The sequence below is a fragment of the Notolepis coatsorum genome, assembly GCF_963971535.1.
Source record: "Notolepis coatsorum genome assembly, chromosome: 10".
NCBI lineage: Eukaryota > Metazoa > Chordata > Actinopteri > Aulopiformes > Paralepididae > Notolepis > Notolepis coatsorum.
This window is the reverse complement of record NC_140174.1, coordinates 91,721,225-91,741,492: the sequence shown is the minus strand read 5'-3', so window position 1 is coordinate 91,741,492 and position 20,268 is coordinate 91,721,225. Positions and strand designations below refer to the sequence as shown.

The window sequence follows — 20,268 nt, the reverse complement described above, 5'->3', positions numbered from 1 at the left end:
CCCTAGTGGGTGTGTGGGGTGGGGGTGCTCATCTCGGTAGTCCTGTAGCTAGCCTTACCTTGATTGGAGCTCTTGGAGATGAGCACGGGGATGGGGTCAAACTCGTCCTCGGTGCCCTTCTCCCCGGCGGACATGAGGAAAGCGGCGGAGTCTGCGGGCGGAAGTGGAGGAAGTGACGGAGGCGATGGAGGAGGGGAGGAGGTTAACACACACCACACCAGAGGAGAAGGAGCCAGAGAGGAGGGTGCAGGGGGTTTAGAGAACAGCCAGGGCAGTCACAGCATTTAAAAAGCCATGCATTTATTTTAGTTTTTTTACGTGGCTCTTCAACAAACAGGTCCCTTTTAAATGCCTATACGACACTGTATTAAAAAAACATGCGTCTACGTGAGACCGTCACACTTTCTGAGGAGATCAGTGGGGTCTGCGATCGGGGTGTCGGTATCTAAAACATCCCCCCCCAAAAAGACATGAGACTGAGGAAATACGGCTTTGAGAGGAAAGGTCTTACCGGAGGTGGCCTGGCCGGGAGGCAGCGACACGGAGACCAGCTCCTCCAGGAGGGAGCCGGGAGGAGCGGAGGGGCAGGAGGAGGAGGGAGGGAGCGCGGAGACGGGCTGGACTCCGGGAGTGCAAGGGTGAGAGAGAAGAGAGCGGCCCAGCAGGGAGTCGTCCCCGGTCAGAGTGTCTGAGAGAGAGAGAGCAGAGGCAGACAGAGCAAGGGAGTCATTAAAAAGGTCATGGGGGAGGCAAACAAGGACCGAAACATACTTCAGAAGATGTCCACAGAGCTTGTTTCTGTGTCACGTTACGCCACTAGAGGGTGTTATTTATTATCAGTTATTTACTGTGGTATCGATATTGAGAATAATTTTATGCTTTATTGTCCACTATATTATGAGTTGCGTCAAAGGTTATTTGACAGGTGTAAAAATCTTGAGTTAATGTGGTTTAGTGATGCAGATAGATTAAAATTGATTTTTGATCACAGGGTATTTGCACTTGCAGAATATTTAGAGAAAGCTTGGGATAAACGCACGAAAATAACATATGTGATGTATTTTGGCCTCTGATGGTGTGCATGGTGTAGCTTAGAAACCTTGGGAAGTGATTGTTATGTTCAATTGTTGTTTTTGGTGTCTTATAATCCTGTAAGGGATGGGTCGACGGACATGACATGAAAATAATTCATTCATTCATCACCAGCCAGCTCTAACCGGTGGCTGACCCTCTTTTGTACGGGCACTCTTTGACCAAAACAAAAAGAGAGGATTAAATACCACCGTGGGATTTGGAGACGGTATTCATGTACTGAGCAGAAAATATAGTAAATTTGGTTGTTAAGTCGTGACGTATCGACCTTCCAATAAACAGTTTCCGGGGCCAAGCCAGGTATATAAAGATAAGCCAGGTATCCAGCACCACCAATTGTGTCATATAGGGGGCGACAGTGGCTCAGGAGGTAGAGCAGTCGTCTGGCTATAATCGATCCCACTGTATTGTTATTTTTATTCTAATTAGTATACTCAACCACATCGCGCACAATTGTACAGCCCTGGCCTATTTTATTTTATAATTATATTATACTTCTGTTTTAATTGAGTTTATATTACATTTGATTCTACCTTAATTGTCTGTCCGTTAATGTCACACCAAACAACCACATCAAATTCCTTGTATGTGTAAACTACTTGGCAATAAAGACCTTTCTGATTCTGATTCTGATAATACGTTTCTAAAGTGACTTTGGAGCTTTGTGGTGTTCAATGTAGAATATTTTATTGACTGCCATGTCCCCAAAGCACTGTTTTCTCCCTGCACCAGGGCCAGGATCAGACCTTACCTAACACGCTACTAGCTGACGAGATATTCTGCTATTATTGCAGACAAAAACAATACAAGTCCAATCAGATTACGTGGCTCCAGGGTATCCAACCTAACACCTTCAGATGATAACAGGGCCAGACCCACGAAATTAATCTCAGAGGGGAAATTATGAAGCATGGGATGGGGCAGACGTGCAGGACTCAGGGGCCTGGCTTGTGATGCTGCCACAGTCACAGAGGGAATGAGCAGCGGAGGGCCGTTCACAGCCGGTTGGCGGTGATATTTGAACTAGGGCTATCAGTTTATCGCGTTAATTAGATTAATTAATTACACAGCAAATTATCGCGTTATGAAAATGAACTCCAAATTAATTTAAATGTATTTAAATTTATTTAATTTTTTTTTTATCTCATTCATTCCATAAGAACGTAGAATACACATTTACAGACTTATTTTTAAAATGGCCATTTGCATGTTCTTGGTCTCTGATTCTAGGGACATCTATGGATCTCAGGGAATGTATTCCCAGTGTCAGAAATACTGTGTCTGTTACTAGGCTTGAGTCAATTGTAATGAACCAAATGAGAATATCAATTAAATTATTTGTTCTTTTGACTGAATAACACCATGCTAAAATTTACCAGACCTGAAAAATCGAAGCAAATTAATAAATGGAAGATGATTAAACAGAAGGTTTTGTAGATACAGTACTGAATTCTGCCATCCGGACACATGCAATTTGAAATATGATTATAGAATATAGAATATCAGGCCTAAAATGGTTATGCGATTAAAATGCGATTAATTAGATTAATTAATTACAAATCCTGTAATTAATTAGATACATTTTTTTAATCGCCTGACAGCACTAATTTGAACCAATTGCAGACAGGGGGAGGTCTGAGCCTCTGCAAAACAGCTGCAAACAGCTGCCTAGAGTTGGTGCTAGAATGCTGCACACATTGCTCAAAAAGTACTACTTCGTCGTGACCGCGTTTCCCCAGGACGGTGAGAGAAGATCATTAGGTCAGAAGAAGCAGAAGAGGGCGTGTTTAGTTAAGTCATGTCTCTGTTCGATCTCTAACTGCCCGCACTGGATGACGTCACCGTCCTGGTTGAGAACGTCTGACTGAATAATGTCATCTCCTGTTGGTTCCCTCTAGTGGAGCACGCGCTGGAAGGGAAACCTCTAACTGTAGCGCACAAGGTCAAAGCCGGGGGCTGCAGTCACGCTCTACTGCTCGGCAGCAGCTATTAGTCCAGAGTCTACATTTTCTTGCTGCAGGCAGCGTCGACCAATACCATAAGCTTTCAGGCTACGGGTGGACATTTGGAGCAAGATCAGCAATGCTAATGAACAGCGTCAACAACCCTCAAGAGTTCCGCTGGGCCTCGGCCCACGGCTGGACACGGAGGCACTCGCTCCGAACACACAGTGACAGACCGCTTTAATTTGGAGCTGTGCACCTGCTTGGTGTGGCGTGTTTCCGTGGATCCGTGATTAATGACTTTGTGCTCTCAACGCCAGGCGACAGCAAAATAATTGAGCTCCTGGAGTATAGACCGTCAGTCTAAATGACAAGTGACGGTCAACAGCCCCCGCGGGCGACAAGGTGAATCGTCTCACGATCACGACTGACTTCAATAAATCGTGTTGAATTATCTTTGTCAAACGGTGGAGAAGGGAGTAGGGTGTTGACCGACGGTGCCGGATACTAACCCTGCAGGGCGGTGGAGACGAGCTCCGACTGGGCCGCGTGCCACTGGGGGGCCTGGGGGGCCTCCAGCCCAGGAATCAGGGAGTCCACGCACGCATCCGCCTTCACCGCTGAAACGAGGCGATGACAGGGTGGTGAGATAAAGGGATTAGTGAAAAGAATAAGTGGTCTGTGTGTGTGTGTGTGTGTGTGTGGGGGGGGGTACACTGGAGAGAGAGAAGTGTTCAGGAGTCGTAGGTCTTTCCGACTCCTTTCTCCTATAAGCCCTTGTGACCTGATTAAGACAGCAGTCATATTTTCCATATGCAGAGCAGTGAGAGACAGAGGGAGGGGGAGGGAAGGGAGGTGATGCAGAATAACAGGTTAGTGTAGCACCAGGCAGCAGGGAGGAGAGGGGGGCATCATGTGCAGAATAACAGGTTAGTGTAGCACCAGGCAGGAGAGGGAGGCATGTACCATTGCTGGAGCCATCTGCAGAGCTACTGAAGGGGTCAGCCAAGGGTAGGAGGTCAGGGAGCAGAAGAGAAGTCTCTGGGGACTCAAGTCCCTCAATCAGCTTCTCTGTGAGTCATATCCAGAGAGAGAGAGAGAGAGAGAGAGAGAGAGAGAGAGAGAGAGAGAGAGAGAGAGAGAGAGAGAGAGAGAGAGAGAGAGAGAGAGAGAGAGAGATAGAGAGAGAGAGAGAGAGAGAGAGAGAGAGAGAGAGAGAGAGAGAGAGAGAGAGAGATGGAAGGCAGGAGGTGATGGATAGATGGTGAGAGGAAAGCGTAGAGAGACAGAAGAAGAGAATGTGTGTTGATGTTGCATAGATGAGCAGGAAGAGAAGCAGAGAAAGAGAGGGATATGAAACGCAGGCAAAGGGACAAAATATCCCACCTCATTCAAAGTAATAAGAATAACTGTAGGTTAGTGACAGGCACCAGGTGAGACGTAGCACAGAGCGTAATCCGAGATGGGTGGAGAGTAGACCGAGTTCAAATGAGTTCTTGTGATTTAATTCATATTTTTGAAAGGGTATAATATGGTTAGAAAGCACACACGGACACAAAAAAACACTTCACAAGTTATCTGGATTTTCTAAGTTCTTCAATTCACCGTGGATGCAGAGATGCAGATGGCTTGCAAGGTTAACAACACCACACTATTGTAATGAAGTCAATACGTTAAATGGGAATGTCACCCCCAATTTTGTGTTCAGTATTTGTGAACACGGCCCGCTCTCCTAAAGCTAGACATCGGAGAGAAAACCCTCCAATTGGTGATGTAACTGGGATGTAAAATCTAACAACAAATATGTACTAGGGGTGTAAATATTTGACCCCACAACGATTCGATTACAATTCTTCAGGCAACGATTCAATGCATCATGAAATCTCTTAATTTGACCACGATTCGATGCGATTAATTTTCGATCAGTTAATTTCCCCCAAAAAAATTGTGGCTGGGGGAACTGATTCACTCAGCATGAATGGACTATAGGTCAATAAAAGAAATCTACCAAAAGAATTAAAATAAAATAAAAAATTTGAATGGATTCTTCTAACATTTTCAAATCGATGCAGTTGAATCGTCACCTTAGGATTGATGCAATGCATTGTTACACCCCTAATATATACAGTATGTTGTGAGACATTCTAGCAATGCGAGAATATAAAAAAAAGATTTTGGGTGTAAGAGCTACACAAAAACATTTTATGGTCTCATAAAGTCAGAGCCCGATTCATTGTCTATAGACCGGTTTCGCTGTTTACAAACATACCGTGTTCGAGCCAATCAGCAATACCAACTGAGTCACGTGACTAAGTTGCCCCAAAGCTGCGCGAGCTGCTGCGCTAAAAGAATACGACAGGGCTCTATGGAGAAACCATGACACTCCCCTGACTAAAAGTTGTTTCAAACAAAAACGGCTGGATGTCATTTAGCCAAATCAGCATGGCTGTTAGGTTGAGTCATTCACCTTTTACATATCTAGCTTTGGCATGGATTGATTGTTTAGATAGCTAGCATGGCTAACAAATGCAAATATATTGCAGTCTGCCCCGTTGTTCTGACCAGGATTACGTTCCTTTCTGTTGCGGGGATGCGTGCGCACACCGAGTCTGACGTATACAGCAAACAGGTCTATAGGGCAGATCTTAGGGTTCTCTCTCTAGCTTTTGCACGGAACGGACCTGGGGCACGGAAACAACTAAATGTGAAATCTTAAACTAGGTGGCATTCCCCTTTAAGACCATGCTTGTGTGTAGTGCGTGGATATATTCTGCACATCGTCAGCCACACCCTCCGTGTCCGGTTAGTGGAGTGAAACGCCATGCTGTCGAAGGACAAAGCTTTGCTAGGAGGACATACGGCATCAAGCCAGGAGGCACAGGGAAAGTCGAAAAGATTCCAATTCGGGAGTGTTGAGAAATTCGAACAGCAAACCATTAGTTTCAGATTATATATATATTTTTTAATAGGCCTATAGCGAAACAAATGGAATACCGGCACTCACAGATCAATAGTCTTCTATTTATTGCGTGCATTCTATTCATTGTGGGAATTCTATTTTTGGGCCCACGATAAATATAAGACTATTGATCTGCGAGTGTCAGGTATTCTGGTTGTTTTTCTCCTCGCCCACAACCATGCACCCCGATCAAGATGTCGAGCTGTGCACACTTAGACTACTTCTCACCACAGGCCTAAACTAAATCTATTTTCGATAGGTACAGAAGGGAAGAGCAGCTATAATTGCATTTAATTAATAAAAAAATACATATGATATTGTATTATACGTTATATTATATTACATTATATAATCATATTAGAATTAATTATATTATATTAAACTATATTTACACTATATATTATGGTACTATATTATATATATCATACTATATATCTTATATCACATTATACTGCAGGTATACTATACTGTAATGTGTACTATATACTGTATATCACTTTATATACATGCCATATAACACTAATGTATGAATCATCATATGTATCCCATAAATACTGTATCATATTATAAATAATAAGCTGTGTATACCAACTATGGGGTGCTCTTTGCCATGTATGTGTATGGATATGTATGTTCATTTTATACTATATAGATAGTTATTAATATGTATTATTATATTGTAGAAATGTGTGCATTGAAATGTCTGTAAAGTCTCGACGACATTGAAAATGAGGGTGACCTCAATTGTCTTTGAGTATAAATAAAAGTTGTTGATGATGAGCAATGCTATGGACATCATGTATGAATATGGGTAGGTGTGTATGTATGTAGATGTGCAGGAGTGTATAGTGTATAGTAATGCATGTATGTAAATGTAAAAAGAAAACTAAACGTAAGTCTTCAGGCGTAGGACCCTGACAAGCCTAGTGCTTCTCCCTAGCCCTTTTCGGACAATGCTGCAATAGCAGCTGGTAAAACTTTGGCAATTTATGGAATGACCATTGTTATGTGTCCAATATCCGAAAAAATTAAAATTAACTGAACTGTACGTGTGTGTCTCTTCACAAGAAGACAGCGAAAGACAAGACACTGCTGCACTGCACCGTCCCTTTCCAGATGTCTCGACCGCCTCGACTCCCCCGGTATTGGACAGACATCCCGGAGGGACATTCTTGTTAATTTGTGTTTTTGGGAATCCTCATCGCAGGCAAAGCATGAAGACTCTCTTTTGAGATGATGCACCTCTCATACAGGCCAAAAAAACATAGCTATTAGACTATTACTTCCAAGTCAGGTCCCATGCGTGTTACTGCCGGTTAATACATTCCCTGCGTGTCATACTTACAGCGGACCACTATGGGGCAAAAGGTGGGCAGAGGAGCTGAGGCGGGGGAACGCTTGTCCTCACAACATGACACAGCAGATGTGACCTTTTGCCCCCTTCACTATAGGAGAAAGGTCACAGGTCAATCCCGATGACAAGCGGCTATAAATCCTTGCTAACCGAAGCCGATTCCCCCTGTAACCTCAATGCAACATAGGAGGGAATTCATAGTATTCTCACAACGTTTCTATTTGCCGTGCGATGTAATGCTGCTGCCTCAGCCCACCGGCCACGGTCGTCATTTAATGGTAATCATCACCTGCTATTCCATTACAATCAAATATTATAAATAGGCTGCATATGTCTGAAATATGGGATTGAAAGATTAAGCATAGATCCCCGTGGTGATGCCTAAGATGATGTGACCCTCTCTACGTCGCCCTCATTCTTTAAATGGATCCGAACGGAATACATACTCATGTGCAAACGGAATGATATTTTGAGCTCCGAGCCTCGACATTTAGCCATTATCCTATTTTCACACTAGCACTCGTCTCCCTATGCTTTCTCTTTTGTTGTTGTTCTTAGCTCTATTCTATTTAAATCTTTCAAAATGTTTCTTATGTACCCCAGTTGCTATGGCATGTACATATTTGTGTTTTATTACACGTGTAACGCCCTCTACTGCAATGATGACTCAACTCGTTTTTGATCTTTACTGATTGGCTTTATTTCCGTTCGAACCGAACATCTTTAATCCGAACCGTAAAACTGTGAAAACATACATGAAATACAATAAATCACTGATCAAACCATAACAACATACATATTATCTCTACTTGTCTAGGAGTGGCACCGGTCTTTGCAAGGTTGGTTGTTAACCCACTGAACTTAACCTACAAGCACATTACGGCCCTAAACATACCTTGTTGACTGCATGCAATACGAGAGGAAATTTAGGAGCTCTGGTGTCGGTGTGGCTCTGCTGATGGTGGTTGAGAAGTGAGAGAGCGACCCTTGTAACTTCTCTCTATTTATACACTGTGGAGCGCAGGTCTGGAAGGTTCTGCTATGACATCACTGCTATGACATGACAACGTTCCAGACCGTTCTAGCCTGTTCTAACCGGTTCTACTATGACATCATACTGAAGCTTAACTTGAATTACACTGTGACACGGCTGCAGTTACAACACGTATATGTTCACACAGTACCAACTATTTCGTCGATCATCCATAGCAGATAGCAACACTACTATCACCGACATCCAAGGGGGATCCCCCCTTAAACGGCCCTTCTAAGGTTTCTCTCCTCCACATTGCCTGTGGTGCTTTCTTCCTATTGCTAGGTTTTTAGTGAGTTTTTCCTTACCTTCGCTGGGGTATGTCTGGGAGTGTTGTTTTGAATTTCATAATGGGTTTTTTGTTCTTGATTTATTGTGATGTTTCTTCTTGACTTGTTTAAAGAAGATTTGTCCAGCCCATGGGGACATTAACATGTGATTGCCGGCTTTACAAATACATTTGATTTGATTCAATAAGTAGGGTCCTCCCTGTGGCTTTGTCTCAAATCTCCCGTGGACATAAGTACTTCCTGTTGCCATTTCGGCACATAAACCGCGCTAAAAATACTCAAAAGCTTGGCGTCCCGTGGGCAACGGTTGTTATGTGTTTGTTTATGTGTAGCGGGGCCTCTGTAAACAAAGCAGACCGGGGAGAGAACCGGCTTTAGGTGGGACACAGAGAGGATTAACCACACCCTGGTTATGTAACAGCCTAAACATCCCTCCTTCACTCTTCAATCCCCACTGAGTGAATCCACATGGGCGACCGGCGACTGCAGAGGCCCAGGGTTAAAGCGCTAAGAGGCTCACACTCACAAAGGGGCTGGAGCTATAATGAGGCTGGGGGGCAACAGTTAATTAGGATCGTGTATTCAGCCTGTGATTCTCTGTTGTTTGGTCAACTTTCCCGCTGGGGGCGACAGTGGCTCAGGAGGTAGAGCAGTCGTCTGGTGATCCGGAGGTTCCCGGTTCGATTCCCACTCCTCCCGGGAAGCGTGTCGAAGTGTCCTTGAGCAAGACACTTAACCCCTAATTGCTCCCGATGTGCAGGTTGGCACCTTGCATAGTCGCGAGGAACAAAATTGTAAAGCGGTTTGGATAAAAGCGCTATATAAAATGCACCATTTACCATTCTCGGTGGCGCTAGTAAGCAGGCACCTCCAGAGGTATAACAATCCAATTTAACAAAGGAGAATCCGTCCCTGACGTTACCGGGGCAACGGCTCCGTGATATGAGGTCTACATAGCTGTAGCTATGGTCTCTTATTCACAGTGTGTGAGGATGCCTTCTGTTGTCTCGATTGGACAACAACTGTATGGAGAAACCATAAAACTAGCAGTCGGCAAATAACCCAGGGTTCCCACAGACATTGCAAAATGAAATTCAAGGACTTTTAAGTACTTTTCCAGGCACTATTTTTCATTTGAACCCTTTCGGTGCCACGGATGACATATCTCGTTTTATTAGCCCCCCCACTGAGTGCCCACGATGACAAATATCGTTTTATTTGTTTATTAGCGATCTGATTTCATATTTCATCAACCGAGTCTCCCGTTGGTAAAGCAGCTCCTCCAGGAGCTCAGAATGGAAAAAAGCGCCCCCTATCGTCTATCCCTGTGTAACTGCAGGTCAGTCGCTTAGACTGACCTGGGATCTGTAGATATGTAGAGGCGGAGCCAGCTGGTTCCTTGTGCTGGCAAGAAGTCTGATCAACATGGAAGTCATCGCGGGACGGGAATCAGCCTGGAATATATATTCACAGCAGCCAATACTCAATCAATAAGCGTGATCGATATTTGGAATGGCGATCAGGAATTGGAATGATCTTTTTGGAGAACATCTGATCTGAGGTAAGGAATTTATTTGACCAGTCTTGGGATAATCAGAGTTGTATTCGCTGAGATCTCAGCGTTTGCCCTATGTGTGTGTGTGTGTGTGTGTGCGCGCGATCGCTGATGAGGAAATAAGAGAATAGTTTCTTCAGCTCACGTCTAGCGTGCATACGTACACATATACCATTGATAATCTAGCGTTTATTTGAAAACGATTCATAAATAGGCCGAAAAATGACAACGTTTTTGTGTATTCTAGAATCTTTTTCTTTTTTTTCTTTCGGCTTTTCCCGTCAGGGGTCGCCACAGCGGATCATCCGTTTCCATCAGTTTCTGTCATCTGCGTCGTCCTCCGTCACTCCCACTGCCTGCATGTCCTCCTTCACTGTGTCCATAAACCTCCTCTTGGGCCTTCCCCTCCTCCTCTTTCCTGGCAGCTCCATCTCCAGCATCCTCCTCCTGATGTACCCCACCTCCCTCCTCCGCACATGTCCAAACCATCTCAGTCTTGCTTCTCTCACTTTCTGCCCGAACTGCTCAACATGGGCCGTTCCTCTGATGTAGACATTTTCGATTTTGTCCAACCTTGTTACTCCCAGAGAGAACCTTAACATCTTCATCTCTGCCACCTCCAGCTCTGCCACCTGCTTGTTGGTCAGCGCCACTGTTTCTAGACCATACAGCATAGCTGGTCTCACTACCGTGCTGTAGACCTTTCCCTTTACTCTTGCTGGTACCCTTCTATCGCAGATCACCCCTGTCATCCTTCTCCACCCGCACCACCCGGCCTGCACTCTCTTCTTCACCTCCCTACCACAGTCCCCATTACTTTGGACTGTTGACCCCAAGTACTTAAACTCGTCCACCTTTGGTACCTCTACTCCTTGCATCATCACCACCCCTCCGTCTTCCTTCCCGTTCACACTAGGGATGCTCGATATTGGCTTTTTTACCGATACCGATATTGTCCAACTCTTAATTTCCGATACCGATATCAACCGATATCACATTTTAATGCCGATATCGGCCGATAATATCGGTAGGCCGATAATATGGGACATCATTTCTATAGAAATGTAAAATACATTTAAAAAAAAAAATACAAAATTTTGAAAACCGATACCGATATTTTCCGATATCACATTTTAATGCCGATATCGGCCGATAATATCGGTAGGCCGATAATATCGGACATCCCTAGTTCACACACATATACTCTGTCTTGCTTCTGCTCACTCATCCCCCTTCTCTCCAGGGCATGCCTCCACTTCTCCAGGTTCTCTTCCACCTGCTCCCTGCTCTCACTACAGATCGCGATGTCATCTGCGAACATCATGGTCCACGGGGACTCCTGCCTGACCTCGTCTGTCAGCCTGTCCATCACTACTGCAAATAAGAAAGGACTGAGGGCCGACCCTTGGTGCAATCCTACCCCGACCTTGAACCCTTCCGTCACTCCCACTGCACACCTCACCACAGTCGCACTGCCCTCATCATACATGTCCTGTACTACCCTCACAAACTTTTCAGCTACTTTGTGTATTCTAGAATATTCCAGAATCTTTATATTTCTTTGAAAACGAGGGCTTTTCAAAATGCTATAAAACGAAAATAAACCGATAAAAAAACAATCCGCTTTGACAATGTTGACTGGAAAACGAGTCATTGATAAGCGACGGGCAGATTAGACACATAGCCATAATTTAAAACATAGATTAGGCGTTTTTAACGCTAACATTGAAGTGGATGGTGGGCATTCAACTGGTAAATCAAGGTTAAGCAAGGGCTCTGAAAGTGTTAAAAGGGCATTTAAAAGGATACAATTCACTTTTAAATGCAGTAAAAAAAAAAGTGGAAGAAAAAAAATCGGATCCAATATGTATGACTTAAAACCAATTTCCGACAATTAGTTACACTTTAGATATAAAAAATGCTATTTCTTGATTCAGAACTATTTTATCATGGATGAACAAAACTTTCAATGCGAATGGTTGATTTGAATTTCAAGGACTTTTAAAGCACCTCGTTAAAAAATGGGCTGTTTTCAAGGAATTCCAGGCCTTGACTTTTAAAAAGAAATCAAGCACTTTAAGCACTTCAAGGACCTTGTGCAAACCCTGCTAACCGCTGCGAACGAAAACTTCAAGCAAGTTCTACCTGGACTAAGAAAGTGATGTGTGACGGAGAACCAGCGGGAGGGTCGGTGACGCTCCATGCAGACGAGAGACAAGATGCTTTACCTGAGGTGCCAGAGAGGGACAGGGCATGGAAAGGATCCGCGACGCTCAACGAGGCTGAACCTGCATCCAGAACCAGGATGTCAGCAGATCTTTCAGCTTAACATTATACAGGGAAGGACGAGAGAGAGAGGGGGAGAGAGAGATATAGAGAGAGAGAAGGGGGGGGGGAGAAAGGAGAAGGAATGTGAGGATGAGATGACAAGAGAACAGCGAGGGGAGGATGGCAGGAGTTGAAGGGGACTAGAGGTTCATGTCTGTGGTTCCTGGTTCATGGTAACTGAACTGAAGGGAGTGGTGTAATTAGAAGACCAATGCAGATAAGGAGAACTAAAGCATGTTTACATTGATTGAAACAGCAAAACACCTAATTCCAGTGCCATACACCTTGTGGAAAAGTAAATTGGTGTGGAACGGTCACATTACTGTAGGCTTGGAGAGGCTAGAGTAGACGGTTAAATGTGCACAACGCCCTTCGACGAAGGGCGAGCACTTCACAGAGCAGAGCAAAAATCTGAATGTATGACTGTCACCCAGGAGATATGTAAATATGGGGGAGGGCTACTACACAGAGCGCAGTACATGCAAAACCAGCGAGAAAGAAGTCAAGACAGTAAAGAGAGGCCCACCTGGGAAAAGTTGGAGGCCGGGAATGAGGTTCTCGTTGGAGCCACTGGCCTCTCCGGGTTTAGCTGCTGTGGACAAACAGAGATGTTTAATATACACATGTACCCACTGCTGCAGATATACATTATGCATCAGGGGCGGGACAATTCTGAATAGAAATAAAACAATATAATAGAATAGAAATTCATCACTACAGATAGCTCACAGTAAACATTTAGGTAGTCAGAAACAAAGTCACGAATAAGAATACAAATAAGAAATAAGAAAGAATAAATACTCAAATACAGTCCGGGATATACATTGTGTTATGTATATACATTCTAAAATATAAAATATACAGCCAAAAATATACAGAGATATACAGTTAGTGAACAGTACTAAGTGTACAATTGTAAACATTTCGAATTAAAAGTAAAAGTCCAGGAAGATTATGCCAGATAGTACTGTCACCCTGTGTTCAGTGAGGCACAGTGATGCGTTATAAAGTCTGATGGCTGTCGGAATGAAGGACTTGCTGTGCCGTTCAGCCAAATCTGTATAATAATAACAATTTTAATAATTAACTTGTGACCTTAAAAGTCTAATGGAATCTTTATAGAAACAGCCCCAACTCACCATGGTGGATCATCAGCCGTCAGTAGGGCCTAACAAAATAAATTGTTTGGTTCCTGTTGGTTGTCAGTTAAGGCTGATAGGGAATTTATTTAATTAAAATTTTTATTTAATCTTTTCCCACAGCGACTATGGATAGGGAATTTCTTTATTTAATAAAAATGTTCACGACAACATGGATGCATGTACTCTGCCAGCATGTTTAATATCCATAATACTAAAGGTTTGACTAAGATTTTTATGAAACTTTATATATAAATTTTTTTTTTTTTTTTTTAAACATAAAATAAATTGGGTCGCACCTAAATCGGCAGGGTCGGTCGGCAACCAGAACCAAACCATTTAAGAAGCCTAGAAGATTAAATTAGACCATTATCATTATGGCCAAGCGTCAGCACTTGTTTTGATTTAAAAAAAAAAGGGAGACCAAATAATCATCAATCTTTTTGACTTTTTATAATCTTTTACATCAATTCTTTGCTCATTTTATGCCCGTCTATAATTATGCCAATTTTATGCACATTTTATGTCTATGTCTATTTTGTGTTTACATCACTGCTGTGAAGCACTTTGGGCTGCAATTCTTGTATGAAAGGTACTATACAAATAAGGTGTATTATTATTAACCACATAACGTGCAACGACCCGGCCCGGCCCCTCTTTAGGACGATTTGCCCACCGGCGCGACACGCCACTTTGCGAGCATCTGGCGGCTCGGGTCTGCATTTTTTAAATACAATATAGATAATCAAAGCCCTGTTTGTTGCCGTTCTAATGCCACCTGACTCAACCAAATCCGTTAAGCGGTTCTCGAGTTACATGCCGATATGTGAGGCGTGCACCATTGTACACAGCAGAGTCAGATTACCACCCCGGACTTCCGGGGCTCTAGCTCTGTCAATCATTGGCTGATCTCGAAGATTATTGGACAGGGTTGTAGCCAATGAGTCTGGCTTTCCAATGATACCCCATGTGGGGATGTGCAAATCAGGGATCTAGGTGAAAAGTCATGAGCGAAAACAAGAAGAGAATAAACCGCAGAATCAATTGAAGTCAATGAGGAAATGGAATCCTGGAGAGCTTTTTTTTGTACAGTTTACCAAAATCGCTCCTAATCACTCATTTCTGAATGGATCTTTATGAAATTCTGACATGTAGTACATACGACTTCAGGCTATGGGGGTATCAAGCTCAAGTTCAGACCTATGTTACTCTATTTCATTTAGGGCTGCAACTAACGATTATTTTGGTAGTCGACTAATCTGTAGATTATTTTTTCGATTAGTCGACTAATCTAACAATTATTTCTGTCACATCCTCCATCTCTGCTTCCTGTGGGCTTGGCTCATTTTCAGGGCTCCAGTGGATGTTTTACCTCACATGCTCAAGTCTGCACACCTGTGAATGTCACCCTCCCTCTGCCTTAAAGGATGAGATGAAGCATTGAACAATATGATCCTAGTTTGTTTGTTGTGTACCTTGGGTAAGACATGGTCCTATAATCAAATGTGAAATCCTGCTTATTTGTCTGAAAACTCAAATGTAATTTCCCCGTTTTTGCCATGGGCGCCGCCATTTTAGATTTAGCTGGATGATGACATCACGGTGATGGTTTGGGCTGGGTCCCGGTTTACAGTGCTGGTTAGATAGCTACGTAAATATGGAGTGTCGTGAAAGTCAGTCAGTAAATTGTCAACCAAATGTAACTTTACCTACAGAAAAAATATATATTATATAATTATACTTGTAGTTGTATTATCTGCGAGACATCGCCACCATGCAACAAGTCAAAATGCTCCGCTATCTGCAAACAGCTCCACTGTCTGTGTGTGTATACTGTGCTTTGGTCAAATCACATTCAGCATGCCCTCAGCGTTTCTCCCCCCCGCCACACCCACAGTCTGAGTCAGAGCGATAGTTCAACTTGACTAACAGGGTGAAGTAGGTATCAGTTTCCTTTTTTTCCCTCCCTCAATAATATTATGTTATTTATGTACATTATGATTATGTAAACAAATGCACATATGGATTGTTTGCTGCAATGTTTCTGAATGAATTGAAGCATTAATAAATAAGTAGATAATTAAATTAGATGTCCATAACATTTGTGTTTTTAATTAGCATAGCCTAAATAAATATGAATTCAAGAAGTTAAATACTGAATTAACGACACATTTATTAACAGGCTGAAAGTTAAAACGAATAAAAAACAATTAGCCTATTTAATAGGCTAAACACTGTGTGTAAAATATAGGCTAAGCTGTGGTAAAAGGCAACTTTGGCCAAAATTCTTCTAAAACAGGCTAAACTTCGTTTTGGCTTCTTGAGTTCACATTTCTTTGGTTTGCAGTGGTGCATCTGCGGGCCAATGTTCCGAGACATTACATTTTATTTGTTAGGCTATTTGAATACACCAGCCCTAAATGGTGGATTCAAATAGCCTAACAATTATACAATTATACAAATATAATGTCTCGGAACATTGGCTGTTGCGTTGTTGCAAACTGGGGAGGTGTGAATTAAAGAAGTTAAAACTAATAACAGGCTGAAAAAACAATTAGCCTATTTAATAGGCTAAACACAGCGCGTAAAATATAGGCTAAACAGTGCGTAAAAGTGCGATGTCTTTTATGCTGCGCTGCGACAGCACTCCAGCTGAAGCGCGTGGGCCATACATCCCAAACTTTGTAATCCTGCGTCTTTCATGCATTTGACCACGTTTCGGGCATTATCTCGGAGTATGACATGAATCTTTTCTTTCGGAATATGCCACGTCTGGAACATATTCTCGAATGCTGTTGCCAGCACTGCAGAGAACTCTTGGGAATGCAGGACCGCTTTACGGAGTTGGACGTCTGCGTCAATCCACCGAGCTGTCAAACTCAGCATTGACATGGGGCTGACATCAGAGCTCCAAATATCACTGGTAAAGCTAATTGAAGAAACGTCTTCTTTCAGAAGGCTATCAATGTGCGAATACACTGCCTGGTAGAACTCGGGTACAGGGCAATGTCTGAAAAATATGTGCGCCTTGGGAGAGTGTAACGCGGTCGTCGAGCCCTATGAATCCATTACTTTTCATGTGATCACCTTAGCCTTCTGACTACCACCGTTATATGCACATGTGCCCTCTAATGTGGTTTGCATTAGTGGCCGCTTCGTTTCCTCTGACTTTTTTTGCGCCAATAATAATGAGTTGAGTTCACCATATAAGGCTGCACTTCATCTCGATATTCAGCCGAACGCATGAATGCTGAGTCTGGCATCAGTTTGCTTACATCAAACACAATGAATGGTTTTGTTACACACTTATTATTATTCTGCAGTGTTCTGGAGGTCCAGATTAATGGTTGGGGTTGGTTCAACGGAGGGGTATGGATTGGGCTATCACCTAAAGTCCACGTTTATTATTTTCTATATATATATATATATAGTTGTATTTGTAAGATATATATTTACTGTTGACCTGATAGTGTTTTATTGTTCATGATCAAAACATTGCCCCCTCCCATGCATTGTTTTGTAAGAATTTCAAGTTCAAATTTCAGTCTAATGGCAACCAAAAAAAGTTCAAAGCAACAGTTATTGCAAAACAGTTTTGTTCATGTTTTAGCAGTAGACATAATTACTATTAGCCTTTCTTTTCAATGAGATTTTGATGTTATTTAATCCATTAATAAACATTTGATTATTCCCTTGTTTTATCCATGTTTCATTTTGTGCATTCATTGGAAGTGTTATGATTGATCGATAATAAGGGAATGCGGGGTAAAATAATAATAATAACAGTCTTATGAGAATGAAGGATCATAAAACAATTTAATTTTTACAAGTCATTGTAGTATTCAAATCCAACATAATCAAATTATGGGAAGACATTCCTGATGGCATTGACAGCACATGCCGGAATTGGAATTCTGTTCCTCCTCCCCAGATGACCTCTGGACCACAGCGTGAACTGCCTGTAGGCTGTCAGCCTGAAAAGACTGACAGAGAAAGGGAAAATAAGTGTTCTTAGCATACACAGCATGGAATGCATTCTATAACCTGGGCCCTCATTACAGAAAAAATCCTAACAGCTTGTCTACGGATTCTACGCTAAATTTGGTTAGGAAAACATCTTTCTGTAATACCAAAATGCCTAAATGCCACCCTATCCTCAAAGAAGATAGGATTTTAGACTTAGGAAGTTTCTGTAATGAGGCCCCAGGCAGTCATTCTTCAGTAGGCTACCGGTATGTCAAATATTACAACCTAGCTGTGTGTAGTGTGCACTGGACCACTGTCAAAGCTATAGGCCTAACCATGTGACTAAATTATCTTATTGTTATAGTCATAACTTGAATGGGAAAAGCTCTTGTACAGGTTTTCTTTTATCTGGCTTCTGCATCATGCATTATTACTATGCAGAAAGATACAATTTGGAGGGGGTGTGACTAACACCCACGATATATAGTTACCTGTATCCAGAGCAGCATTCTGTGCTATTTAGGCTATGCTTTTCATTCACATTTATTGCAAGGGTTTTGTATACACATAAACTCAACAAATAACCTCTGTTCTCCTTGCAATGCATTTCTAATTCTTTCTTATACAGGTATTGATTGTGCTGCTTACAGCTTCGAAACTCCCTTATTTCGTTTTACAATGTCAACGCCTTTTAAATATAATCAAAACGTTCCCGCATTTCTGTCCGCTTTATCGTTTTATGACAGACATCTGATAGTGTATGGGCCAATAATAACGTGTTGAGTTCTAACAACGACCAGGTAGGATGTGCTTCATCTGCTCAATGCTGTAAAATATTACATAAATGTTTTTTTATGAACGATATTTGAGGAGCCTTTCATTCATCTTTTTTGCATTTGTGCCCGTTTTACAAGGAACGTATAAAAGTGTTATGCTCCCTGCTGGCTAGCAGTGGTCCAAACAATTTGATCATTCATTCATTCATTCATTCAGGTTAGCTACTGTCTGACGTTAGCTACCGTTATGCATAATCTTACCTGCTACTTATCGGCCGTTCCAGCATCTCAGCTCGGACATCCTTCAACGACAACATCGAGACCTCCAGGACATCTCTCTCAAGACACAACATTTTGTAAGTAGGACTCCTCGTTATGCAGTTGTCGATGATGAGATGCTCCAGGTGAGCCATGTGCTCGTCTTGGCAGCACACGCTTTCAACGTGCGTTTCCATCGGGATACAATATCCACAGCGGCACCAGGCAGTGTTACCGACGCGGCAATCATCTTGCGCACCACTTTCTCCATCATCGTCTGGCTCGACAGGAGGAGCACGTCTCACTGCTGTCAATCGAATTGGCTCAAAGGCATAGGCGACTGGATTTCTGACACTCTGTGGGTCTGTCCACCTCGTCAAAACTTTCCAGATCCATTTCTAACTACAGCCTCTGGAGGTCAGCATGCTACAGCGCGCAATTCTCTGAGGTGGGAGGCTCCGCCTCCGGGCGAAACCATCTCTGTGACGTCAGCAACAAAATGGTGGCGCACATGTTGATAAATGCTAGATAAATGGACATAACAAAAAAAGAAAATCTTAGAAACGCCTTATTTTTATAACGTGATTTTTTTCTGTGGTTTATCTAAATACTAATTTGATGCTATGACTGTTTATATCGCTATTCTTCATCTCCCATTTAACATGATCCCATAGCAAATTTAAATAAGGACTCATAAAACATTTGAATTTGGATCTTAATTAAGCTACTTGCTTAACACTTGCCAGCCACGGCATAATTCGTTATTTCATGCCAACCGTTGAGTGCCAGCCGACGAGATATGCCGTTTTTTTAATCACTTTTTTTTTATTAGCGATTTCCATTCATATTTCATCAATCTAGCCTCACGTTACCAGTGGGGATCTGTCTGAACTCGAATAGGGAAAATACCGCCCCCTATCGTCTCCCGGATGGTATTGCACGCATTGGAATGGACTCAATGAAAATGGATGCGAAAAGAAAAATCCGGAATCCACATTTTACTTCTCAGGCAAGTAACCCGAGCCGATCGGACTCATTGTGGACCATCAGAACAGCGTGGAATATATATTTCCAGTACCCAGCGTTGGATCAATAAACGCGATCGATATTTGGAATGGCGATCAGGAATTGGAATAATCTTTTGAGAACATCTGATCTGAGGTAAGGAATCTATTTTACCAGTATTGGGATAATCAGAGCTATGTTCACCTATATATCAGCGTGTGCCATATGTGTGTATGTGTGCGATCAGGAAATAAGATAATCGATTTTTCAGCCCACTTCTATAGCGTGCATAAGTACACATATACTATCGATAATCTAGCGTTTATTTGAAAACGATTCATAAATAGGCCGAAAAATGAAAGTGTTTTGTGTATTCCAGTGTATTCCAGTAAAGGGCGATTATCACAGAATCTTCTGAAATCTTCTGGAAGTTTCAAGAAACAAGCTTTTTTCAAAATGGTATAAAACGGAAATGAACCGATTAAAAAACAATCCGTTTCGACAATGTTGACTGCAAACAAGTCATTGATAAGCGACGGCCATATTAGACACATAGCCATAATTTAAGAT

The 20,268-nt window shown here is 42.5% G+C and overlaps 1 protein-coding gene across 7 annotated transcripts in view; it reads right to left on the bottom strand.

Moving 5' to 3' along the window:
• The window catches only part of LOC311235942 (AP2-associated protein kinase 1-like), a gene marked incomplete at its 3' end in the record, with an annotated part of 83,100 nt that overhangs the window by 9,645 nt on the left and 53,187 nt on the right, over window positions 1-20,268 (bottom strand). For 4 of the 7 annotated variants that reach the window (XM_084323470.1, XM_084323471.1, XM_084323475.1 and 1 more), the window contains 6 exons: window positions 13,081-13,146; window positions 12,455-12,550; window positions 4,002-4,106; window positions 3,548-3,655; window positions 512-688; window positions 59-151 (listed from right to left, as the gene is read on the bottom strand). In XM_084323470.1, coding sequence (XP_084179596.1) covers window positions 59-151; window positions 512-688; window positions 3,548-3,655; window positions 4,002-4,106; window positions 12,455-12,550; window positions 13,081-13,146 — 645 coding nt within the window. The remainder of the gene's footprint in view (window positions 1-58; window positions 152-511; window positions 689-3,547; window positions 3,656-4,001; window positions 4,107-12,454; window positions 12,551-13,080; window positions 13,147-20,268) is intronic. The other 3 variants (XM_084323472.1, XM_084323473.1, XM_084323474.1) reach the window with 3 other exon arrangements.